The 27,800-nt window shown below is 33.3% G+C and overlaps 1 protein-coding gene across 1 annotated transcript in view; it reads right to left on the reverse strand.

Annotated features, from left to right (window-relative positions):
* Positions 1 to 23,204: 23,204 nt before the first annotated feature.
* LOC131038499 (acetyl-coenzyme A synthetase, chloroplastic/glyoxysomal) overlaps positions 23,205 to 27,800 on the reverse strand; it is a 163,315-nt gene continuing 158,719 nt past the window's right edge. The window contains exons 16-18 of the mRNA XM_057970945.2: positions 26,976 to 27,066; positions 26,759 to 26,857; positions 23,205 to 23,739 (exon numbers count right to left, since the gene is read on the reverse strand). Of these exons, the coding sequence (XP_057826928.2) occupies positions 23,554 to 23,739; positions 26,759 to 26,857; positions 26,976 to 27,066 (376 nt within the window). The 3' untranslated portion in view covers positions 23,205 to 23,553. The remainder of the gene's footprint in view (positions 23,740 to 26,758; positions 26,858 to 26,975; positions 27,067 to 27,800) is intronic.

Below are 27,800 nucleotides of genomic sequence, written 5' to 3' on the forward strand. Positions count from 1 at the left end.
CCACATCCAAATCACTCTCAAACATCTCTTTCACCTTTGAAAAATGACAAATGCTTTGAAGAAACCCCTCCTTCCTCCCATAACTAAAGATATGCACATGGTGCACATCGGAAACTACTCTTCAAGCTTTTGATGGAGATACTGGGCACCATCGTATACTTGCATGAGGAAAAAAATATAGCAAATCTAGGGTTTTCTTTAGAACAAAAAGTGAAGTTCCTCTCAAAAACCCTAAGTTTACCTATGCTACATGGAAAATATTTCATGATAAGGGGTCCTACGTGACAAGTGTGTCTTCAACCCCTTTTCTCTACATGCAACATGGAAAAACTTACTTTTTCAATTGAATTTTACTTCCCTCCAAACCATGCATGAGTATAATTTGAACTAGTCCATCATGAGTGTTATTTTTTTTTAACCTTCTTCGGAGTATTTAATATAAAACAATAGAGATTATTATATTTTTACTCACATTGATAGGTAAAGGGAATAACTTTTGATTTTTAACATTCTAAAAACCTTCTAAACCTTTGTATAATACCAAAGACCATGTGTAAGGCTATTTTAAAACTTGAAAGCAAGAAAATAGGCAACAATTTGTAGAACCAATATACACTATAAGGGAAATATCCAAGGTAGTTTGTTAGTTCCTCAATAAAATATTATGTTCTGTTTTTGAAGGTGCCTAAAAAAATAGTTACTAGAAATGCTTCAAAATTTTCTTCAAAAAGATTCTTATTTTTTTGTTGAGAATGGTATAATCTTAGTGTATTCATTATATTATTATCCTCAAGGAATCAAGCAACTAGGATCATCCAATAAGAATGTTGTTACTATCATCCAAAGTTGGTAGAAGACAATCAAATGATATGGTGTATTAGGTATTTAATGCATTTGGGCTAATAGAATTACACCAAAGAGGGTAATTAACATAGTACCTTTTTCTATCACATAGAGAATAGAGGTAATGTTACTAATCAACTTAGATTTATTAGCATTACAATTGGCTTCAATTATTGGAAATAGTCTCATTAAAAATCCAATCAAGAAAAATGTTCTTTATCTTCATAAATGTAAGGAAGACATAGTGTAAGTATATAAAATTACAAATAATTACACATGTAAAGAAATCATCTAATAGAAATGAACAACATATGAGTTTTACAGTAAATGATCAAGTTATGTAATGAGACAAAATACACAATTCCAAAGTAATGTATGAAAAATTTGATACTTTGTGGCTTGGTCCTATCAATATTTCACATACATGTGGAGATAATACAACTTTTCTTGCTCATAGGAATAAAACATGTCTACTTTTTCCTAACAATGGGTAGTTTTTAAAAAAATTCATCCCTTAAGATTATGGGATGTTTCCCCTTTTTTGTTTTGTGTCATGTTTCTTCTTATTGTTATGTGTCATGATGTATAATATTTTTCCCCTTTATGTAATGTTTTTGTTTATATATTTTTCTTTGGGTTTTAGGTTTTATTTCAGTGTTAGTTTAGCTCAATTGTATCACTCAATGGATAATCAAACTAGAAGTATTGTTTTTTTGGTTGAAAATTTGGTACACCTGGGGAGTGTTGAAAATTATGGTTTCAGCTACAGTGTGTGAGTGTAAAACTCTCCTAATTTAGGGAAGGCTCCCCTTTACTTTCTACTTCAACAATTCAAAAATAAACTCTAACTATAAATCTATTCCTAATCTGGGTGAAACTCTGTCTTGTTCTCTTTTTTTTCAGAAAAGACACTTATTCTTTTCTCTTCTTTCAGAAAAGAATCATAGCTGAAAGCACAAATGACTAATGAAGTAAACTAAATAAAGAAGCAAAGTTTCCATAAAGGCACAAAGTCCTTCGTTGCTTCTTTGGGACACGAAAACATAAAGAAAGCTTAAAGTCTTCAACTATCTACTCTCCTAACAACCTTTTTAAATGATTTTTTGGTAACCAAGCACAGTATGTATCAACTCAAAGTCTAACTACATGATGCACCACTTATGCACAAACATAGAAAATAAATGCAGCACAAAGTTTGTAAGTTACCCCCTTTGCTTGGGTGTCCTACAATAGTTTCAAATGTGACAAGTAGCTCAAAGTTTGCAATGTCAAATCTGAAAACCAATCTAAAAATCCAAACGCAATAAGAAGCTCAAAGTCTGCAAGATTGAGCTTGAATCCCTCTTGTATAACACTTCAAAACTCACAATCAATCTCCAGAAAATGTCATCACATAACACCTTGAATCAACACAAAGTTTGAAAGCAATTTGCCTTTTTTTAATTGACTGCAATCTGATTTATAACTAACCTCAAAGTCTTAGAGTGTAAATACAAACTAGCAGAATCTTGTTGCATTGCCAAAAGATATTGATTACAATAGGCCCCCTCAAGTATTTAAAGGAGAGGATCCTTGAGAAAAAGGTGCGAGAATCCCAACTAACTTGAGAAATTATCTCAACCACCATGACTTATTCCAACTACATTCCTAATCTAACTCAACTTGTAGTTGCTTTACATGTAATTACATTTTACAATAATGCAAGTAAAAGTGACACTTGTAATTACAAAATTTGGTTTTTACATGTAACTTGTCAAAACAAAATTACAAATACAAAATTGAAACTATTCTATGTGTTCGAATACACGAATCTAACTACATCATCCTCTATCTATGATTATCTTCATGCTGCTACAAGATACTCTGTGATCAAGGTAAATGACATCTTGAACCAGAACAAGAACTTGCACCCTTGATAGTCTTTGTCTCTTTAACTAGCGAACTTCAACCTTTCACATGCTTGGGGTGGTACCATTTCTTCAAGAGGGAAAGGGATGCCTTCCTCTTTTCATGTTATGACACATGCTATAATTTGCATCCATGAATTGTTGGTGTATCTCTTCTTCTTTTGTTCACTGATGAAGAACCCATAACACCTTATTCAAGATGATATTGCTATAAAACAATGTCCATGCCTTGATTTGTTGGTCTGATAGATTGTGTGTGCAAACAAGATTGACAAGGGAAGGGATAAATAGATGCAAAAATGGGCTCACAAGTGAATTTCGGGTTTTGAGGACTGCATTACATGTGTGGAAAAACAAGAACATTAACTTGTAATTGTGGAGAACAAACATGCAACTTCATATGTGTAATGGGTAACTACAAGTTTTCACTTGTAATTGGACCTTTAAGACTCATTTGCAAGTGTTTTTGAGTGCATTTTGGACTAACTTTGGGTTCTGGAAGGCTGACTGCAAGTGCAATGAAGGGAAAAACTTTTGTGAAGACGTAACTGCGATCGGGTTTTAAAATTCCGATTGCAAGTAGACATAGACTGGGAAAAATGAATGAAGGCGTGGCGAATGAATACAATGGTATGAATAGGAATTTTGACATGAGGGAAATGATGGAAAGAATGATTTTGACCAATGATGGAAAAATTGGATGACCCAAAATGCTCTATAAATAGATGAAGGAGCCACCACATTGATATTTCTTGTAGCAAGAAAAACGGCTTTGCATTCAACTCAAAGCACAACAAGGTAGAATAATCCCATAAGACGTCAAACACTTATCATTGAATGTTGAATGCAATACGCATTACAATATGGTGGAAAATGTGGGCAAAGCGCCAAGAAAAGCAGAGCTAAAACAATGAAAATGGAAAAGCATAGACCCACCACATTAATATGCATTCAAAGCCCACTCCCATGAGAATCAGATTTCAGATTGAGAGCCAAAACAAGAAGTTCGCTACCCTTGAAGAAACAGGCAAATGGGTTTTCAAAATCTAACTTCAAGCAAAGGGCACAAGCTAAGATTTGAAGCAAAGAAAGATGTAATCGGGTTATAAAAACCCTACTATATGTTTTAAATAAAACTCTCTTTTCCTTCAAACCTTTAAAATCGGGTTTTCGAGAAGCAAAAAATATTAAACATAAAGAGCACATAAAGACTTGTAATCGGGTTTTAAAATCCCTATTACAAGTTTAAAAATAAAGAAAGTGGGAACTTTTAAGAGAACTTACAAGTTCTCATAAACTTGTATTTTCAAATTTACTTGCAGTATGATTAAAAAGTTCCTACAAAACAACTTAAAAGGCAAAAAGGGAAATGGAAAAGAAAAGACAAGTTACAAGTTACACATAATTAACAAACTTTCATTTGTAATTGCTTGAAAAAACTCCTATAACTTAAAAACAAAAAGGCTCCTTACTTGCAAAAGAAGGAAAATTTCCCACTCCCAGTCCAGAGAACAAAACTCGATTTTGAAGAAAAGACCAAGCAAACAAACTCAGAACACAATGAAATTTGAAACATGGATCAAGGATGAATCGAAGATTAGTATAGTTCAGAAAGGAGCAAAAAAAATATAAAGCGTCCCTTAGAGCTAAAATTTCCAACTTGCAGTGACTTCTTTGAAACCTGAAATTGCACAGAAAGCTTGGAAAATGAAGGCCAAAACTCACCAAAACTTAGACAACGATGAAAAAGACAACCCTTGATTATTAGACACTAACAAATGTGAGTTTTGCACTTCGTAAAATGTGTCTTAGAGACAAAAATGACGCATTTTAAGCACAAATTCATAGGGGTTGTCACATTTTTGAAAATTCAAAAATGAGGACAACATGTTTCACCATAGGTTCTATTGTTCTCTTCTTACCCAAATATGTCTTATTGTCCCAAAAAAGAGCCAATGTTGGTTACCATAGAAAAAATTATTAGAAATTAGTTCTATAACTATTAATCGTAATTATCTTTCTTATCTAGGCTTCAATTTGCTCTATGTTAGTCCTTTTTTGCTAACAATATTTGTAGGATCCTTATGGGAAAATACATCCAATAAGGAAATTATTAGTCACTCAAAGACTCAAGTTCCTAGGATCACCTACAAAAAACCAAAATAACCTTCTACAAGAGAGAAAATAAAGAGACCTTTCTTATATAGGCAAAGTCAAGAGATGGGAATGACAAACTCGATGAAAATTGTATTAATCCTATGTCATTTGACAACTAGTGGATAAGATCACATGTCTACAAGAGTTCTAGAAATATTTATATAACAATAAGTAAAATTAGCATGCGAATATGTGTGGAATGGACCTAACTAGGTACTAGTTAGATAGTGTACCTTGTTCACACTACAAAAAGGGAAACCAAATAGCAAATACCTGTCTGTGTTCACATAAACACCAACTTTAATTTCAACATAGGGAGAATGGTGAACAAACACATGCAAAGATGGATCTTGGCTCCTAATACATGTTAGTCACCCATGTACAAATGCAATCTCTCACAAATGGAGAAGAGAAGAAAACCTAGCACGAGATAAAAATTCTCCCCAAAAGAGAGAAAGGATGAGAAAAATGCTCTCAAGAATAAATGAAGGACAAAATCCCATGTGGGAGAAAATTCCTCTCCATAAGAGAGAATAAGAGAGACCATAGGTCGGAGGACCCCCCCCTTAATGTAGGATCTAAACCAATGATAGATTCTCAAAACTAGATGTAGAAGATAGTATATGATCATCAAACAAAGTTTCTCCCCTTAAGAAGAAACAAAACCAGAGTATGAATGATGCCTTCCAATTCTTGAAAGGAATATGTAGGAAGAAAACTCAAGATGTATGAAGTCTCTAAAATTACTCAAGTGTCCCCCATCAATGCTGAATTTTGTCCCTTTCAAATTAGGCATTCTAGGCCACACTAATGAAAATAATGATCTAGAATCTAATGGAGATGGATGAAGAAAAGTATACAAAGACTCAAGTATCTCCTTTGAAAAAGTATGCCTCAGGAGCAGGTCCAAATGCTATCAAAATATGATGAATGGTCATATGAAGAATAAACAAGAGGGTCTAAATATTCCCTCACAACAACTGAAGAAGAATTATCTCCATCAAAGAGAATATGAATATCATCAATAGTATTTTCCAAATTTGAAGTGTGAGACTCTACTAACAAACCTATAATGGTTGTTAAGTACTCATCCCAAGTAACCATATGCATAAGACAATGTAAATCCTATTGTACTAAATCACAAGTAGTCATGACCATAACAACACAAGCATCCCCACACGTGTTGTGATCCTAATACCATATGCTATGAAGTATACATTATATATTCCTAAGTCTAATAAGTTAATAAATTGTTGTATGCTTAACCTTAAAATAAATATTAGTTAATACACTAATCCCTCTCAATTATGATGAAGAAGGGGTATGCCCTTACATAATTAAGCCTATAAATAAGGAAGATAACTCTCTCCCATATCATAAATATTTAATGTATATAATATCATTTTGTTATTGGAGGTCACCCCCTCAGACTGATATGTTAGATTTCTAATTTTCACAAATATTTTGAGAAATGCCATAACAAGTGGTATTAAGCTACGATTTGGACCAACATTTTTGTTTCCACCATAACTTCCAAACTAGCGAAAAATTTTATATGACTTTTTTTGTGTGTTTTGAGGTATATATTAGATAACATCTCAAAATAAAATTCAAACTTCGAAGGAATTTTTTTAAAATTTATTGATATTTTATGATTTTTCATTGATTTTCTCTATAGAACAGCTTTTTTAAATTATTTTATAAAAATTAAATTTTTGGAAAGCTTATTAAAAATTTGATAGGGTTACTTCTTTATAATTTACTTTTAGACATAAAATATGTTATTAAATTTAGTAATCAAACTTTAGTCAAAACTTTCATAAAATTTGCTCTATAGGTTGCAATTTTTAGGATTTTTGATTAAAAAAATATATATCTAGAAAGCTTATAAAAATTTAGGTAGGATTAGTATTTTCAAATTTATTTTATACATAAAATAAATTTCTTAATTTAGTGGTCATTTTTTTTGCCCGAACGAAAACATCAAATTCTCTCTCACACCAAATACTTTCTAACCTTAATAAATCTTAAAATAAAAATATAATTAAAGTCATGTCATCTTTAGGATTAAAGCACCTTTCTCCACATAAAAAATATAAGGACACATTTAATTTTACGCCACCTAAAGTTGAGGAAAAAATTTGACAAGGACATGAAACAATGATACAATTCATTAAAGGTATATTGCTTGACCCATTTGTAAAATTTCAAATGAGGGTTTAGATAATTTTTTGAAGAAATTATTATCAAAATTAAAGCCCCAAAGAAACTACCAAGGTGGGCACAACTTTAATAACCCAAATCAAGGGATAATAGAACCTTTTTGAGGTCAAGTATCATACCTACCAAGAATAAACATTCAAAAATTTGATGGTAGAAATGTAATTTCATCAATAAGCCTCTTAGAACAACAATTTAAACTTCAAAATATAGCAAACAGTGTCATAGTTTACATAGCTTTACTATATTTAGAATTAGGATCTTACCAATGGTATCAATGGAAGATAAGTAACAAACAAGGAAAAATGTTCAATCAACGAGAATTTAGTATAGAATCAGCAACCTTCCATGAACAACAATGCATTGGAACTTATTTTACCCAATTAAAAATTTTAAAACAATTAAGGTCTATAGCTAAATATAATGCTCAACATTTGAGATTGGCACTTTGAGCTCCCAAGGTGACAACTTACTAAAGGCTACAATTGTACATCAATGGACTTAAGGACTAACTTCAAAAAGAGGTTCAATTATTGGAACCTTGTACTTTTAGGAAAGCTATGCAATAAGAATTGCATATTGGGAAAAAAACAACCAAGTGAAAGAATGAGAGCAATTGACAGAACCATGACTAATCCTACTAGAAAAAACATGGACAAATCCTTTAACCTAAGAGAAAGTAGTAAGATCTCTCCTCAAGAACAAATAGAGAAAAGAGAAAAAGGCATATATACAATTTGTGATAATAACGGTTAAAGGAGGTATAAGTGTTCTAGTAGTGAGAAAACAAATTAGATTGAAGAAGAGGGAGATGCACTTGTAAAAGAACCAAATATAAAACTTAAGAATGAGGTTTCCAAGGAAAAAGAAAGCACTACTATCTCCCTAAATGCTTTGAATGGAATTTGTACATCACAAACATTCAAAGTAATTGGTAATATTAAAAATTAAATGTGGATGTGTTGGTTGATACTTGTAGCACACAAAAATCTATTGATATAAGGCTATCTTATGAGCTCCATGGTTTTGTTTCAATCTCTAATTTTCAAGTTATGATAGCCAATGGAAAACAAGTCTTTTATGGTGGTGAATGCTATCATATTCAAATCTCAATGGAAATCATCAATTAGATTCATAATTGTTTGTTATCCCTATTAGGGGTGTGGATGTAGTTTTGGGTGTGCAATGGCTTAAAAATTTAGGATCAATATCTTTCAATTTCCAAGAGTAATCTATGGCCTTTAGTACACATGGGGAAAAGTATGAAATTTTGAAGATACAAGTATCACCAAGTGAAATAGTTGGCCCCCATAGAATGGAGAAATTGCTCAAGGAAAATTATTATAATAAAGGGGCTCAATTACATTTTATAGAAGCAAGAGATGTGATGACTCAAGATGACCCAAAAATTCAAGAAAATTATTTAACACTCTCAACAACTATTTTGAGAATCCAAGGTTGTACCTCTAATAAAAAACCATAATCATGATATTAATTTAGTACAAAGAAGCATTTTTCATCCCAAAAGGTGCACAAATTTATTTCTTATGACTATTCTTAACAAAAAGGATGGTCCATGGAGAATGTGTTCACATTACAAGGAGCTAAACAAGATCACTAATAAAGACAAGTTTCACATTTGTCTTGCTAATAAATCAAAAGATAACAAAATCTATGTAAAACAACTCGAAGGTGTCTTTAAACATTAAAAAAAAAGTAGAAAGAAATGTGATGTCACCTAAAGGTCTTAAGATGGACCCTAAGAAGATAGGATTTTGGGGACTAACAAGGTGCTATAGAAGATTTGTTCATAAGATATTTCTTTCGAGAAGGTATTGAAGTAAATATTTGAAAAATTGTTGATAAATAATTGATATTCCAAAAAAATAAAGGGGAAATAATAAATACTTTAGGCCTCTTACAAATATTAGGGATTCCAACACAAAATTGGAAATAAATATTGATTGACTTCATTATGGGTTTGCCAAAGTTCAATAATCTTGGTATAATTTTGCTTCTTGTGGATAGACTCATAAATTATGCACATTTATGTGAACTCTCTCATCCATTTCATGATAGTATTATGGTAAAAGTATTCAAGCAAAATATACAAGAAATTCGTGAAATCTTGTAAAATTAGATTGCAAACAAGAGCCACCACAAAATTCTTAATCAAGTGGAAGAATTTTCCAATTTAAGATACAACATGGATGGTGATCAATTCATACAAAAGATTTTAGAGTTTCAAAGCATTGAGGGAAATGCTTTTCTTAAAGGGAAGGGAACGTTATGATCCTAATATCATGTATTCCTAAGTATATAATATATATTCCTAAGTCTACTTAGTTAAGCACTCATGGCATGCTTAATCTTAACATTAATATTAGAAAATACACTAATCCCTCTTAATTATGATGAAGGGGTATGCCCTTACATAGTTAATCCTAAAAATAAGGAAAATAACTCTCTCCCATATAATCATAACATAAAATATTGCATTCATATATTATCACCTGATTATTAGAGGCCACCCCCTTGAAGTATTCTTCTCTATTTTTATTTTTACAAATATTTCCATGAAACATCATATTAAGATATGAGAGTAGATGGAGGAGATGAAATGCAAGGTTCAAGAACTAGATCATATGTGAAAATACACAAGTTTAAGTAGGCAAACATTTTCCCAAAAGCATGGTCCACACTAGAAGTGTGATCGTCATCTAAAGGATCAAAGCAACCATAAGGAAAAAAATATGAAAAGGTGTACAATTGAAATGCATGGTAAACCATCTAATAGCAAAAATATCTTTACTCTCCAAGTCTCTAATGATAATGGAATTAGGAGTAAATTCCACAATCTTCCTTGATCCACCATGGGTTATACAATAAATAGAAAAAAGATTGTCATCTCGGAATGGTCGTGGTATTGGACACATCTCGAAAGGAGTTAGCACTAGTAGTTGCCCCAAATGTGCTCAATGTCGAGACCGTTTTGAGGCAATCTTGGAACCTCTTTCGTCTAGTCGTTTGGGATCTACCATCATGGCCTCTATCGCACACCCCAATGGTTGTGCGAGGGAATTGTTTCAGACTACAATGAGAATCCCCTACTATTTTAAAATGTATCAAAAAATTGGGGAATTTTAGAGCACAACACAATAATATTGTTTTTTCTTATACCATGTACGTTCAACACATATTACATATTTATATAGGAGTTTGATTTCCTGCATTTTAGGAACCACTTTCTAATATTATGAGTTGTTTGTTTATAATTATTCTGGATTTGACAGTGTAGCTTTTTGATGTTGCCAATGTTTTGGATCAAACACCATGACCCATCATCAGGGCAAGAGAGCAAGTGAGAGAGAAGGATTGTCCTGCTCTCTCACTTGCTCTCTTGCCCTGATGATGGATCATGGTGTTTTATCCGAAACGTTGGCAACATCAGAAAGCTGCACGGTCAAATCCAGAAGAATTAAAAACAAATCACTATGGACTGTGGAAGTTTCATTAATTTAATTATGAGTTGTTCCAACAAATCATATACCTACAATCTCTCGTAAATTATCCTACACATAATATTCTAACCATCCATACTAACAATGATTTTAAGTTGTTTCTCAATAAATTAATATTTATTACACTTATAATACCAATTTAAATAACCATGTGAACACTAATTCCTAACACCCCCCCTTAGTGTGAACATGGGAAGAAAGAACACCACACAATTTGGAAACAGAATCGTATGCCTATGCATACTTTTAGGTTTGGATACTACTATCTGGATCTTGTTGCACATGATCACCTACATGCGATAACTTATCTTGCTTTCACTTCTAGTGAACTCATCATCGGCTGGCCACTATAGTCAGCTACTCTCTTTTACAATTGTTTTCAATATCGATGATATATATATTCTCCACCTTAGCACTTCCATTGCAAATCCAACTATTGTGGCTCATGATCTTGATTCAAAATGAAAGGCACCTCCCATCAAGCTTTCATGGTTTTCACAAAGGTGTACCACAAACCTAGACATGAACAAGAACCCATTCATCTATTCACCTCATGTGGTTTTTTGGATCCTCCCACAAACCCTTTCAAGATCCATGAACTGACTTACTCTAGTTCTTTTGTTCACCACGATGTTTGTACATCAAGGAAGTTATATAGAATTCAACATACATATCACAAATCTGAAAACCCGGTACTAGAATTTAGGTTTCATGTTACACTCTATAAGAACACAATTTTCTTAATTATAGTCACTGTTATCGATCACTGCCACTTGATCTCAAACAACATAGACAATCGCCACTGCCATTGGAAGCTACGCTTGACTTTAGTCATTTTGACATGAAATGGGAATGGAACATTGGTTATTATTCCCCCCCCCCCCCCCCCACAATGTGAAATTTCCATTTATTCACACAACTAGTAATACTACATGCTAGAAAATAAAATGCCACCAAAGTTGATGAGCGGCCCCATCGTTGGTGACTAACAAGAGGTCGTTGAGTGTCCTACTTCCTTCGTTGTCTCCTACCTCAGTTGTCTCCTACCTCCAAGATCGTGTGTTGCTTACTTAGTAAATTTGTCTTTTGAGACACATTTCACAATTGAGAGGAAAGAATATATCCTCCCCTTGATGTGGACTTCTTATAAGGAGTGTTGAGTACCACTGATCATGCACTCCAATTAAACATTTGTCAACACTTTTGAATTTTAATGACAAAATAATTAACAACTCTTAAAAATAGACCCTATTCTAAAATGACATCACTTTGACTTTGACACAAAATAAAAATATTTTGAGAACTCAATCTATAGACTCGTACTTTGATGACTCTACCTAATGCTGCTACAAATACAATGGTCTAATAGATTACAATCATCCGTCTACAAAGATCCAATTAAACTAGATATGTCATCAAAATGGTTACTACTCTTCCGGGATTCCAATGTATGATATGAACTCTCAGGGTATAGACAGAGCTAGCAAACAACCAAGAGTTGGCAAATGCAACACTCGATGATAAAAGCCGCATTAAAGATTCGTATGCAATAACAATAGAAGCTAAAGCCTTCAAGATGGGCCTGTGAGAGATCAATGAGCCCAATCTCAAAAATGATTGAATGGAAGTGATTTGCTTGTCTGATAAAGATAGCAGTCACATAAAAAAAAACTATCGAAATTGGCAACGACAAGCCACGACCAGATAAAATGATACCACCTTTGTGCATGACTGCCAACCTACAATAAACTACTACAAAGAGTGAAGGATCTACAACCAACAATGAGGTATACAGATCAATCTAGTGACAGTAAATACAAAAGCCACCAACACACAGATGAGGGAAACACAGCCTCAAAAATTTTGATCTGATAAAAATGCCAGAGTCAATAATAGGGGTCGATCCAATCAAGAGATGAACACATTGCATGTACAAGACAAGCTCCAACTATAATATTGATAGTACGAGTTCCCCACTGAGACTATCGATATAGGTCAAGAGGGATTACGACCTTTCAACGAAGCTGTTGAATTCATTGAGCGAGCAATGGCTGAGGAAATCCCAATGAAAATACAAAGAAACCACCTTATGAAATGAATTCGATCTACAAAGAATCACTCCCGATATTGATGAATTGGTAATGTCGGTTTGAGAAATGTATCTCACAGGCCAGTCCGTCACTGCTGATAAAACAGATAATATTCGGTCTGCTCAACAATTTCTTCGCCGCAACACTGAAGACTCCTCCCGATGACCACTTCCACCTTGTCCATCACTACTAAATAAAAGGCACAGACTCTTCATTGCTCTGATACCATATCAGAAAATTGGTTCTTATACCATCTACGTTCAACACATTACACATTTATATATAGGAGTTTGATTTTCTGCATTTTAATAACCACTTCTTAATGATATGAGTTGTTCCAACAATTCATATACCTACAAATTCATATATCTACAATTTCTATACCTACAAATTCATATACCTACAAGTTCTAGTAAATTATCATACACATGATATTCTGATCAACCATACTAACAATAATATTAAGTTGTTTCTCAACAAATTAATATTATTACATTTATAATACCAATTTAAATAACCATGTGAACATTAATTCCTAACAAAGTGCACCTACTTAGCCACTATTACATGTGTGAGAATGGGCTAAGTTTGCGGGAATTGATAAAATGGTGTATTAAGCCATTGCTTGACAAAAGGTACACAGAAAACATCATTGAAGGTGTCATCCCCAATATCAATAGATCTCTTTCCAATTGCATGCATGTATGCATTGCTGTCCATCAAAATGGGTGACACAAAACAAGACTCAAAAGAAGAAAATATAAACTATAAAGAAGCCATATGATCAGATGCTCCTAAATCTAGAAGTCATCTTCTTGATCCAAGAGTTGTAGAGGCATGCAGATTTTTTCCTTTATTTCTCTTTGACACATAAGTAAAACTTGCTTGGCCTTTTTCTTATTATTTTGAGAAGTAGTAGGCTTAGACATTCTGGAAGGTAGATTAATATGGCTTTTCTTCAGATGTTTCAACTCATCAATGTCCTTATAAAAAGAATGTCCTCCATGTCCAATCTTCTTGTAATATGTGCAAGTACGATTCCCTTTCTTAGATGAATTCCCCTTTGAAGAGGATTTCATTTGTTCTTGATCTTTTTGTGGATTGAATTTATTATGCTTTAATAATTCTCTTTCAACTCTTACTCTTAACTAACCAACAAAACTTCAAATTGTGATCACTTTTTGAAACCCATAGAAATAAGCTTTTGTTGCTCATGCATTAACATTTCAAAAAAAGCTGAATATTAAGTTGTAGTCTATGTAGAACCCAAAGTTAGCACACAAGTGTGAAAACTAGAAACAAAAGTTGCATGTTCAATACCTAGTTTGTTTAATGAGTTATAGACAAATGAATTCCTTTTTTCTGAATTCCACATTCTTTACATTGTGCTCTTAGATCATTAACCTTAGTGATATAATCTTAGATTTTTCTAAAGTTCTTTGGATCAAAGCTCATCAATATATTATCAATTTGACAACCTTTAACTTCATCACTAGTGTCATACAATGTTTCCAATTTTTCCAAGCTTTGTGAGAATCTTTACATGATTCAATTTGAAACAATAGATCAAGTTAAATAAATCTATGAAGACATTTAATAGCTTTTGTATGATTAATCATTCATTTTATCTTTATCTATAGGCTTAGGTGCCTTTTTCTTAGCATATACAAAATATCCAAGATCCATCAAGACTTTTCATGTATGGTAATGCCAAGTTGCATATTCATAAGGTGTTAGCAAAGGAACCTTATAATGATGCATAAAGACCCCTCCAAATGACTTAATAAAAATACCCCCAATAGTAATGATATTGGCACTTTATACTTGGTGTGATTATATGTACCACATGTCAAAAGAAGTAAAGTGGGCTTGAACTTAGTGCATACAGATGTCAAGTTTGGTCACAAATTCAAAGTACAATTTTTACATAGAATGGAATTAACTCAATTTTTACAAAGTGTAGGGAAAATTATGCAGTTTTTCCCTAAAATAAATGTTATCATAGGAGCAAGAATGGAGTCCCAAAAGTTCCCAAAATGAGAACGATTCAATAACACATGTGATAAGTTGAAATTTATAAACAAACCATACACCAAAATCAAAATTCGATTACACCACTATGAAGAGCACGAAGTTCTACCCCAAACAAAAAATAAACTACTCACAAAAAGGAACCCATATGATTGAGATAATCCCTTTTGAAGTTGGACTACCAAATAGAAACTGTTAGAGGGGGTTCAAATTGGAGCGACCTGTTGACAATCATTTGGCTATCAAATATAAGACAATCTCCACTGGTAGTTGTTTGGCTGTAAAACTTAAGACAATATTTTATGACAATCATTTGCTCATCATATTTAAGACAATTCATGTTGATGGTTGTTTGACCATCAAATTTAAGGCATCACGTGAAAAGTGTTTAAAAAGTCGCTAAAATATGAAGTATTATATATAAAAATGGGGGGTTTTGAGCTTTCTGGATCCAATGGAAATGTTTGGTTTGGTCCAAAATGAATTTGCAATACAAAGCTACAGAGAGAAAGCAAATCTAATATTTCTATCAATTTTTTTTTATTCTCTAGGTTATCATTCAATGCAAGAGAATAGTATACTCAAATTTTCAAGATCCACCAAGATTTGCAACCTAACATTAGCTCATGCACAAAATCACTCAAATTTAAGAAAGGGATTCGCATATCTAAAGTTTTGATACCATTTTTTAGTCAATCAAGGAATCAAGCTCCTAGGATCATGAACAAAAAACTAAAATAACATATTACAAGAGAGAAAGTAGGAGCATAAATTTGCAATAATGGATAAAAAAATATATTAAACTCAATATGATTAATGAATAGGCCTAAAATGTACATGAGACCTTGCTCATATGAGCAAGGTTGAGAGATATGAATAACTAGGATGATGACAATTGTCTAAATCTTATGTCATATGACAACTAGGGGATAAAATCGCATGTCTACAAGAGAATTCTAGAAAGATTCCTAACTCACTATGTAAACTTAAAATGTGAACATGTGTGAAAAGGAGCTTACTAGGAATTAGTTAGATAATGTACCATGTTCACACTACGAAGTGAGAAACTAGACTAGAAATACCCCTATTCACTCCAACAAAAATCAATCTCAAGAGGACCAATGCAAAAAGTGTAAGAAAACGACAAATATATCAAATTTTATATATATGAGTAAAAATGGAACCAAATTTTGAAAGTGGTGAAAACGGATATAAGAAAAGATGAAATTGTCAAAAAAAAAAAAAAATCAAGTTGGAATTTCAACATTATAGAAAAGTAATCCTTCTGAAATAATTATATTTTTAGTAAGTTTTAAATTTTATAATTAACATTCAAGTGTATTTTTTTTTCTTTAGAATGGTGAGAGGGGCTCAAAAATCAAACATTTTATTTTTATTATGTTGTTAAAATTTTAGAATAAAAATTCAAGAAATTAGGTAGTGGAAGAGAAAGTGAAAAAATTGTCAAAAACTTATTCTTCTTATTCTAGTAAGGAGATGATTTCAATCAAGACTCTATAATACTTTTGAAAATCTAGACATATTTGCAATCTTATTTCATGTAATCATTATTATAAAATAAAAAAATTGACTTTGCCGTTTGCTGACCCAAAAAAAAAAATTGTCAAAAACAAGTTCAAGCTCTACTACTAGACAATGGAATCTTTAAAAGTAAAGTGACAGTAAAAGTAAATAAAATTAATCAAAGATAGCATTTTGTGACAGTATTAAACATGCTTCCTAAGAACTAGCACTCATCTTTCTTCCTCGAAGTAACTTTGCATATTACTAAGTGTGTTTGTCTTAAATCTCGCACTACATATTCTATCAATTATTCAATTAGCTCATTTTGTTTAATCATTTCATATTGTTGATGTGAATTTGATGGTCTCTACTTTAGCCAATAGAAAACATTTGATTTTTATTCATGTTATTGTTTATTAGCCTAAAACAGGAAAAAAAAATTACGAGATAAATACTTTGAAGCCTTATGTTCAACTTCTGAAAAAAAAATATTTATGTCAAATTTACTTTCATTTTATCTCTTTTTTCATGCAAAAGCCTAGATGATAAATTTGTACAATGTGCACAAGTAGTAAGTTTGTCCATTGTTTGAGGAGTAATTTGACCTTAGGGAGCTTCCTGTTGTTTATAACTAGGTAAGAGGGTTCAGATTGCCCTAAGGCAACATCCGAACCCATATAGGACTGGGTCCTATCCTAAAAGGGTGACATGCCCCCAAGATAGAACCAGCCCCATAACTCCACGACACATATGTACACACCACACTAAATTAACTTGGCACCAAAAAGCATATATTCTATCAAGGCCGACTTGGGTTATATGGGTTAAATGCTCATATAAATAAAGATCAATTGCAAAACACAAATTACACATTCATTATTCATTTGGTCCTATGCGAAATATATGTTTGCCAGTTGCGAGTTAAGGAGGAAGAAATATGTCTGCCATTGCGAGTTAAGGAGGAATAAACATATGTCTATCATTGCAAGCTAAAGGAAGTATATTAGATCTACCATCACAGCGAAATACCTCAGTTACATCAACGAACTACTTCTGCCAATTAAAGTGTGAAATTCATTCATGTGAAGAGCGAACTGGTGTGAAGGAGGGCAAACTGAAGTTGCAGTCAATCAAAGAATAGACTTCATACATTACCAACCTAGGGTTTGGACCTGATTGTTGTTTGAAGGGTTAAAGGTGCAGATGTGACTCCTTGATGCTTGTGAAAGTGCAGTCTTGTAGAAGACATTATCAAACACCCTCAAGTACTTGAGATAAGTGTTGTAACCCTCATATGAACATAATTCATAATCAGATCTGAGGATCTTTTGGCTGGGTTTTTCCTCCTAGGAGATTTTCCCAAGGTAACCTTGTCTTGTGTTTATTTGTTCCTTTCTTTGTTATGCTTAAATTTGGAAAATAACAAACCCTTCATCTAATCAATTTTATTAGTAATTAAATTCTGATTTTCTAAGTTTAGATTAATCTGAAAGTGCTAAATCTAACATGGTATCAGAGCCAAGTTGTAAACAGATCTAGCATCCTGTAGCCTAGATCTTGCACCTTCTTGCTGTCGTATAATGATGACAGGTTCCAGGATTGAAGAAAGTTTGAAAAGGTTTTGTGATCAAAGGTTTAGCATGGTCACATCTTGATCCAGCATGCTTGAAGATCTGACTCTTCAACGTCATTCAAGCTAAGTATTTTTTAGTCATTGCATTATTGATTACAAGATATATTATACTCAGCTTATCCAAAGGATTGAAGTATTATCGTTTGGCTGACCTAGTTCTAGGTCGTATTGATTTTATGATTCTAATTGCCTTAGTTGGTAGACTTATCTAATATAAATATCATCATGATTTGCATACCTTTTTGGGAACTTAGAAGGTATTCTAAATTTTTGTTTGAGTATTGCAAGGTATTATAGATCGACTCTTTGTTAATATCTTGATTGGAATTAGGAATGTCTTGGACTCATCATCCGCAGTTGTCATCTATATAACTATGATCTAAATACTTGTTATGCTCTCTACACATGTAATTTAGATATTGTTATTATGTTAAATAACATGGAGTGTTTCTATTATTGACTTTTGCTCTAAAAGTTCTAAGTATCCTTGTGATGAATACTTATATGCATTCTAAGTGAGTAGCGATGCTTGGTTGAGTTACGTTTTTTTTTTTTTTTTTAATGATCTTCATTCGTGACACTTCTTATTGACTTGAATTTTCTACTTGACATGAACAACTTATGGAGATGTGTACAGTCATGAGGAGCTAATGATTGTTTGCCTTGGCATCATTAATATTAGTATACTGACTGAGGTGTAGGAATTTTATGTTCTATTAATTATGAAGATAAACTCTTAATGAACAGATCGAGATCACTTTGACTCAATATTTTGGCCTATGTGTAATTTTACTGATAGGTGTCCCTGATAGAAAAGTTTAGTTGAAAGATGATCTGCAATCATGTTCGTAGTATGCAAGGATTAATGTTAGACGAAGAAACTTATTTTTCTTGTCTATTACAGCCTTGTAGTTCATACAATATAGATCTTCTTCATGTGCCTTTTTTGACGTATGGGATTCTCCTTCTATCATAAACTACCTTGAGATCTCTTTGGTTTTGATCAAGCATAAAATTGTGCTTGATGGATAACAAATAGTATAACTAATGAGTATTTTATTAATATCATTTTGCAAAATGATGTTGTTATCAGATCAATTTTATCAATGCTCACTTGTTTTGATTACTTCCTCTGGACTGAACTGCAAATAGATGAACTAATGGATATTATGGTTGCATTCAGTCTTTGGTCTTTTCTAGTGTTTCTTTTGAGATGTTCTCAACCTTGAAATCTGACCATTGATGTGAAGAATGAGATCTACTATAAATGTTTTATGAAGAAGTTATGACTTAGGGCAAATCTCTCTTGTAATACCAAAGATAATGATCAACCATGGACCTTAACGGAATCTTGAGTTTTGTCGTCTGCTCCAAGAGATTGAATTTATATCTTGCCTTCTAACATTGCATAATGTTGCTATTCATTGGCTGAAACTATTTTTACAAACCTATGATTCTATTTGTGATTCTCCTTTGAAAGACTTCGCAATGGATTTCTTACGATTTTCGTTTTCTATTGATAACATTTATTGGCAATCTTGTTGTGTAATCTCTTGATGGAATTTATCCTCATCTTATCTCAACAATTGTGCTATGGGTCCACCTTATTGAAAGATAGATGGACAGGATCCTTGAGATTAACATAAAAGATTGATTGTGCATAAGTTGAGGGGGAGCGCCTCCTTCTGAGTTGGTATACTCTAACCTATGTTGATTGATTACCTTTAATTATGAGTATTAGCATGTAATTCTTTTCTTGGGTCAAACATTTTCAATTTCATTATGATTGAACTAACTTGATACTTAAGAGTATGATTTCCTATCCTGAAGTACAGGAAATTGATTGGATCTTTCAATGGCTTGGAATGCTTCTGAAACAGAGCATGCTAAGTCTTCGAGGGAAATTATTGGGATGGGCATACACTCAAAGGATGTTCAAGTACTTTGGAAGCTGTGATTGGACACAACTGCTGCTGAGAGGGAGTTCCTTCTATTTTGATTTATTATCACAGTTGTATATTGATGCCTGACAATTCAGTGTTTTATGGTAGGACAATCCTGTATTGCAGATGTTCTCACCAAGTCTCTTGAAGCTTGAGATAGACTTGGAGCTGTGGAGAACACCGCCTTGGTTGAGAGGGAGTCTCAACCTTTGTGATACATTGTGTTGTATCAACCATCCTCTGTGGGCAATATAAGATGGTATTGTAATCTTTTCAGGGAGAAGTGTAATTGTTAGCCATCCTATGCAGGCAATGCAAGATGGTATTGTAATCTTCTCAGGGAGAAGTGTAATTGTTAACCATCCTCTGCGGGCAATGTAAGATGGTAGAAAAGATCCTCTCCACCCTCTGCAGACAATGTAAGGTGGATCCAGTCTATGCTTGTGTGCAAGCTGGAAGACTATGTTATGTAGTTCCATTCTATGCTTGTGTGCAAGATGGAAGACTGCAATATTCTGGTTATGTCTATTCCATTTCTTGCTTGTGTGCAAAATGGAAGATTATGATGTTACATTCTTCTTTGGGAGAAGACTGAGGTAAAGACAATGAATGATGGATATGCGCAATCGATGGCATGGAAAGACTCCATGATGTGCATGAATAATTGTGTATGTATTCATGACTTGCAAGTGTGCATGTTAAAGGTTGAAGTCATCCTCCACATGCATTACAAGATGGATACTATGGGATATGGTGCAAAGAGGTGCAAAGAGGCACCATTGAGCTAAAGTATATTAGCACAGATGAACAGGTTGCAGATATTCTTACCAAACCCTTATCCAGAGTGAAGTTCAAATACTTCAGAGACAGACTTGGCATTGTGGAAAATGAAACCCTGGCTAAGAGAGAGTTTCAATCTCAGTGACTATCTACAGCGTTTTGATCATTCTTTGCTTGTGTGCAAGAATGAAAAGTATCCAATCTATGCTTGTGTGCTAGATGGAAAATTATAATTATGTAAAGACCCACTTGTGTATTACACTTTCTATGCTTGTGTGCTAGAACCATCCTATGCTCGTGTGCTAGGTGGAAGATGTAATTCTATGCTTGTGTGCTAGATAGAACTCTAAAGGTTCAGATTATGTATTATATTCTTCCCTAGTTAAGAGGGAGTGTCGTTTATAACTAGGTAAGAGGGTTCGGATTGCCCTAAGGCAACATCCGAACCCATATAGGACTGGGTCCTATCCTAAAAGGGTGACGTGCCCCCAAGATAGGACCAACCCCATAAATCCACGCCACATATATACCACACCACACTAAATTAACTTGGCGCCAAAATGCATATATTCTATCAAGGCCGACTTGGGGTTATATGGGTTAAATGCTCATATAAATAAAGATCAATTGCAAAACACAAATTACACATTCATTATTCATTTGATCCTATGCGAAATATATGTCTGCCAGTTGAGAGTTAAGGAGGAAGAAATATATGTTTGCCATTGCGAGTTAAGGAGGAATAAACATATGTCTATCATTGCAAGCTAAAGGAAGTATATTAGATCTGCCATCACAGCGAAATACCTCAGTTACATCAGCGAACTACTTCTGCCAATTAAAGTGTGAAATTCATTCATGTGAAGAGCGAACTGGTGTGAAGGGGAGCAAACTGAAGTTACAATCAATCAAAGAACAAACTTCATACATTACCAACCTAGGGTTTGGACCTGATTGTTGTTTGAAGGGTTAAAGGTGCAAATGTGACTCCTTGATGCTTGTGAAAGTGCAGTGTTGTGGAAGACATTATCAAACACCTTCAAGTACTTGAGATAAATGTTGTAACCCTCATATGAACATAATTCATAATCAGATCTGAGGATCTTTTGGCTGGGTTTTTCCTCCTAGGAGATTTTCCCAAGATAACCTTGTCTTGTGTTTATCTGTTCCTTTCTTTGTTATGCTTAAATCTGGAAAATGACAAACCCTTCATCTAATCAATATAATTAGTAATTAAATTCTGATTTTCTAAATTTAGATTAATCTGAAAGTGCTAAATCTAACACTTCCCCTACTAATTTGAATAAAGGTTTTACCTTGCTTACTAAGCTGGTTTGAGTTGTCCCCAAAGAAACATTTATAATCCCAACCAAACGGAAAAAGGAATGACAATGAAATTCTTAAGCTTCAACAGAAACAAGATGCCCATCATAAGAGGTGCCTTTGATTGACACATACGAAGGGACCATTCAACTTTCTTTTGAGCCACAACACTTCCTTCTCTCAACCAGCGCATCAGATTTTCTTTTATTTTACCTCAGAATTCTATTTCAAGTGATTTAAATTGAAAATTAAGGACGTGAAAGTACAAAAGAAAAAAGAAAACAGCTACATTAAAGATGAGAAAATTCAAAATAGTTCCCAATGCATTTATGTAATTTCTAAACAAACAATCGATTTACAAGTTCCCCGGGCCCGCAAGTATGTGAGGAGTGAAACAGCATTGTAAGGCGTTGGATGGAATGGGTAAAGTTGACTAAAAAAATATGAAAGAGACTAACTTTAAGAAAGATGTCTATTTTTGTAGCTCTAGAGAACGACTGATCATAGGGAAAGAGAGAAGAATCGCATGATAACTCATCATGAGAGTCAAATCTACAATCGTCCTTAAAAGCTTTACCATTAGCTTCTAGGGAAGCCTTGTTTCAAAATATAGACCTCCTCCATTCAGGGTAATTGTTATAAATTGTAATCATCCACAATTAATAATTATTGGAAACAATTTTTTGGTGAAAAAAAAAATGCATACAAAGTTTTTTGTGAAAACAATTATCGTTGCAACATATCTCTTCTTCAAAATTCTCCATGGAATGGCTTGCAAGTACTTGTGACAAGGGATAGCCCACAGCAACCCCTTCATTTTTGTCATTTAAATCACCCCAAGCAAAAGAACATCACTAGTAAGATTTTAACAGATAACTATTGTCCGTGATAATTTGTATATATTAAAGAGGATAACAACATAAGATAACCCCCGTTGGACTATTCCCAATATTCTTAGCAACAGAATAAGCTACACTTACTCTACTATCTCCGTTATAGTCAATCTTAGGATCACTCTCAGCTAGTATAAAAGAACCCTAGCAGAGATCAAATCTCTAACTATTGCTGTTGATAGTGTCACAATACTCCCTTATTATCTCCTCGTCAAAGTGATCAGATCCCTGTAACAGTGCCCTTGTCATTGTTGATAGAACGCATTAGGCTGTCATGACAACTAACATAGTTTACAATAATTAATCTTTAAATGCATAACCAAGAATCAACACATGAAGAGCTTTGAATTTACTTTTAATGCTTAAAAGTTGAAACTACAATGTCATATAAAGTCCCCATATCATTTAATGGAAATGTACGAGTCTCTCTCCCATAAGATCAGTTATCAAACTGATGGAATAAGTGGGATCTACAGCAAAAAGTAATGCTGCCAATATCATTATACGGAGAATTTATTCAAGGTGTTAATTATAATCATAATGACTACTCTCAAGAGCATAAAAAAATTACAAGAGAGGTAAATATCTGTGAACTGATAAACAGATACACCAAAAGAAAGAGAATGAAGTTGGATCACATTTTTCTGCAAACCACTAATCAGACCTGATGTGTCAAAACAAGAATGTTTTAGATATTGCTCAGCTCAATCAACTGGTCAATTACACCTGGATCTGCTAGTGTACTGGTATCACCAAGTTCATCCCATTGCCTTGAAGCAATCTTTCGCAGTATTCTCCTCATGATTTTTCCACTTCTAGTCTTGGGTAGACCTGGAGCCCAGTGTATCCTATCTGGAGTAGCAAAAGCTCCAATCTGAAATTCAAAAAATGCAAAAATATTTAACATTCTAATATATACTTAAGCTACACTAACATTATCAAAAAAAAAAAAAACATTATCAAAAATCTTTTGCCACAAAAAAAAGAGCATCATTGTAAAAATCATTTTGTTTAGCTCAGCGTGAAGGAGAATTCTCTTTCATCTGCATCTCTTAAATTAATCAATTTACTAAACGTTTTAATAGAAGAATAACATTAATCATAAAGGTTTTCTTTATCGAATAATTGTGTAGCAATGTTTTGCAAATTACCCCAACCATAAATCATATAGCCAATTTACCACCTAACTTGATTTGAGCAGCAAAGAGTCCTGGTTCTTATTTCTGTTGTTTTGATATTTGAGGGGAAAAAAAATCCAATATGAAGATTTTGGTAACTACAAACGAAACTATAAGAAAATTACAGTCCAAGAAAAAAAACCATTATTTTATAGAGAACAAAATTGCAATAAAATAAAATGAATATTTCTTGCCTGTGTCAAGGGACCAATATTGGAGTGGACTGCATCTAAATGCTAAGGTAATTCTATATGTTAGGGATATTACAATTAAGGAAGCTTCGGCTCCAAATATACCCAAAACAAGAGCACGCGCACACGTGTGGGAGAGAGAGAGAGAGAGAGAGAGAGAGAGAGAGAGACATTAACAAAAAGGAAATACAAGCACTGTTTGGCAAGTCTGATAATACATGTACCAAGTCAGTCCCATTACATCCCACACCATAAGCATAATTGCAAAAATAAATGTGTATACTTTGTAGAGCAGGGGCAACCTTCAAGCAATCCCCATAACAACAAAGAAGTTGCTCCTCCCTGGGGTTAGGTAATGCAGAAGCAGACTTAGCAGTTTTAGCAGCCTAGTACTCTGTAGCATTATCATTCTCCTGAAAGATCCAATGAATACCAATAGTGGTTGAAAAAGGATCCAGAAAACAGGATTCAGATGCAGGGACAAATGTTTAACAATTCTGCAAAACTGTATCAGACACAGTTCCATGAAGTTTCCTGATGGGGACCAAAGGCCTAAGTTGGGGGGCAGGGTGGGCAGTGGGGGAAGGCAGTGCAGTGGCACAAATACATAATAGTACTTGAAAAATTAGTTACAAAAGAATGTAAGGAATAAGTATAAGAATTGTAAATGAAACTTTGGCATACTATGTAAAGTTTAAATAATAAACACTAAAATCATGACAACGAGTGCATTGAAATTTGAACATTAACAATGGTGGGCAGAGTTTTGGAACTTCGGGAGCAAACCAAGAATAAGTATAAGAATTGCAAATGAAACTTTGGGAGCAAACCAAGAATAAGGATAAGAACTGCAATGAAAGTTTCTAAATAAACCTAAAATAGAAGCGAAGAGTGAGTCTTTTTACGGTTGAAACAGAAGTAATGATTAAACCTTTTAATTAACAAATTAATGCAGATATATTAGATACATGGATTAAGCAATTGGAAGTCCATTTTAGAGTGCATAAACTAAATAGAACTCAAAAATTAATTTTGAACGTCTAGAAAGGATTGATAATGCTCTTGTATCAAGCATAAGTTGCAACATTTAACAACTAACAAATGAATGGACAATATGAATTTCAAGTTGCACAGTAAGCAAACACCTTATCAAGCGCACACTTGTATAAGGAACAAACAAATTTTTGAACACAAGTCTGTTTATATTATGAAGTGTTCACCTATATAAAAGCAATATGCTAGCATGTGCCAATCATAGAGGAAGACAAACTTTGTTGAAATCAAGTTCTTATTACATGCTTTGATGCATGCTTATAAGTGGCAAATGACAAATTTCCTTGATAATGGCTGAAAATAAATTATGAAGTGTGTAATCGATAGGGTAGTTTGAAATAGCACATGAAATCATATGTATGGGTGCACCAATTGCAGAATGGCTAACCAGATTGTCTAAAAGATGAAATCTATTAAAAGAGGCACCAAACATAGCTAGAAAACCATTTTATTTATAGACACATCCATTCAAATGATCATGCCTTTTATAAAACAAATACCTTTGCTATTTCTATGAAAAAAGCCCAACAGTCGCAGACAAATCAAGTTTTAAATTAGCAAAGACAAGAAAGGAAAGGCAAGCTGTATACAGACAATGGATGCTGGAAAAGTGTGGTTTTGAGTATAAATAAGCTTCTATACTCCTTTTTTTCACATAAATAGATCAACATCAAACTTCACTGACAGAGAAAGGTTTGACACAGTTAAATCAGCAGCAGATAAAACTTCATCAGCAGAGCAAGGTTTGATCCAGTTAAATCAGCAGCAGCAAATTCCTTCATATCGAGCAGCAATCGGATTTCAAGCTTCTGACATTTTGAAGTGGGTCTGGTAGCTTCATATCTCATTTCCCTCTTCCAGTTCATTGATTCTACTCTACATGTACTTGCCTTCCTCAGTTTCTGCTTTTAGTTGTACAGTGTAAGCATGATAGTTGTCACAGATTTTATTTTAAGTTTGTTTGTATTGCATAATTTGAAAACACACCTTTAGTTATGTTGAATCTTTGAGTTGTCTAAATTGGGATTTTAGGATTTATTTACAAGAAGCTTCCCTTTCTGATTCGAATACTTGTTTTACCATACACACTGTTCCATTTTGTGTCATTAAAAAATTGCAAACTAAAATGCTAACAATTACAAGTTGTAAGCATTTTAGAAAACCATATTTTGCATTTTCCTTTGTGAGGCTGTTTCATTCTGCTGAATTCCATAGGCCTATATGCGAGTGCTAAATCAATCCTTTAAATAATAAACATATTAAAGATCCTTTTGAAAGTATTCTAATTGCCAAAGAAATACAGCCATCAGACAGCTTATCCCCATTAAGTTTAGACATGTAAATGTACTAATGAGATGCACAAAGTTTTCCATTGTGATTTATTTTCATTTAAAAGTATAGCTTCTTGAATCAAAGGTTATACGAAGATGTGGTGTTCAAAATAGATATCATTTAAAAAAAAAAACTCTACCTGATTTCGAACAGATAATTTAAGTTTTGTACGAAGCTCTTCACTATATTGAACCCCTTCAACTATTGTCACGAAAGCATAAATACTCTGACCTTTAACCTGGAAAATGTATCACAACAATAAAAATATAAATATCACTTATTTAATGTCTATGAAAGGAACACATTTTGAGCATGCTAAATTAGTAATACTTCTTTAATGCAATTATAGGGTATACCTCATGCTCTACCCCAACCACAGCTGCTTCAGCACAAAATGGATTTGAAACAAGAGCAGATTCTACCTCTGCTGTACCAATACGATGCCCACTGCACATACCATAAGCAAAACATCACTTATATGATGAATGAATAAAATAGAGAACACAGATTATCTGAGAAAGGAGATAATAAAAGTACATGTGAAAATTAATTGCATATTTCTTTGACAATTGACTTGCATTCTAGCAAAAAAAAACAAATGTAAATACAAAGTTAACATATAAAACATACAACAAATTCTATCAGGGATCTCCTAAGGACTACTAAGGAATTAAGAAATTTTAGTCTCAAAATGCCACAAAACTTAGATGCATGTGTAAGTCATTAATTATCTAATGCATGCAGGCAGTTTATAAAACATAGATAACAATTAGATTTGATTATATAACACACAATGACTGTAGTGTTGCAATTAGGTTTATGATGACATGTACAGTCATGAAATTGATATGTAATGCACTTCTCTTTGATTTGTGGATTATTGATGGAATTGGTAAGAATATACATGAACCATTCCATTACACAAATGTGTCTTCAACATTTCCTCGCTATATCTATTTCTTGAGTCAATACATACTATGTTCCCAACACTTCATCAAGTTCCATACAGCTCTTTCCATATAGTCAAGTTTGAGTATGTTGGGAACTATGCACATTAGAAATGTGAATAACAATGTCATTCCTATTCATTTAATGTCCTGAATATTTATTTCTATTTATAAGTGTTGCGATCTTCTAGATTCCATAGAATATTTTACCTCTGTATATGTGATTATTGCAAT

This window comes from Cryptomeria japonica, chromosome 10, assembly GCF_030272615.1.
Source record: "Cryptomeria japonica chromosome 10, Sugi_1.0, whole genome shotgun sequence".
Classification (NCBI taxonomy): Eukaryota; Viridiplantae; Streptophyta; class Pinopsida; order Cupressales; family Cupressaceae; genus Cryptomeria; species Cryptomeria japonica.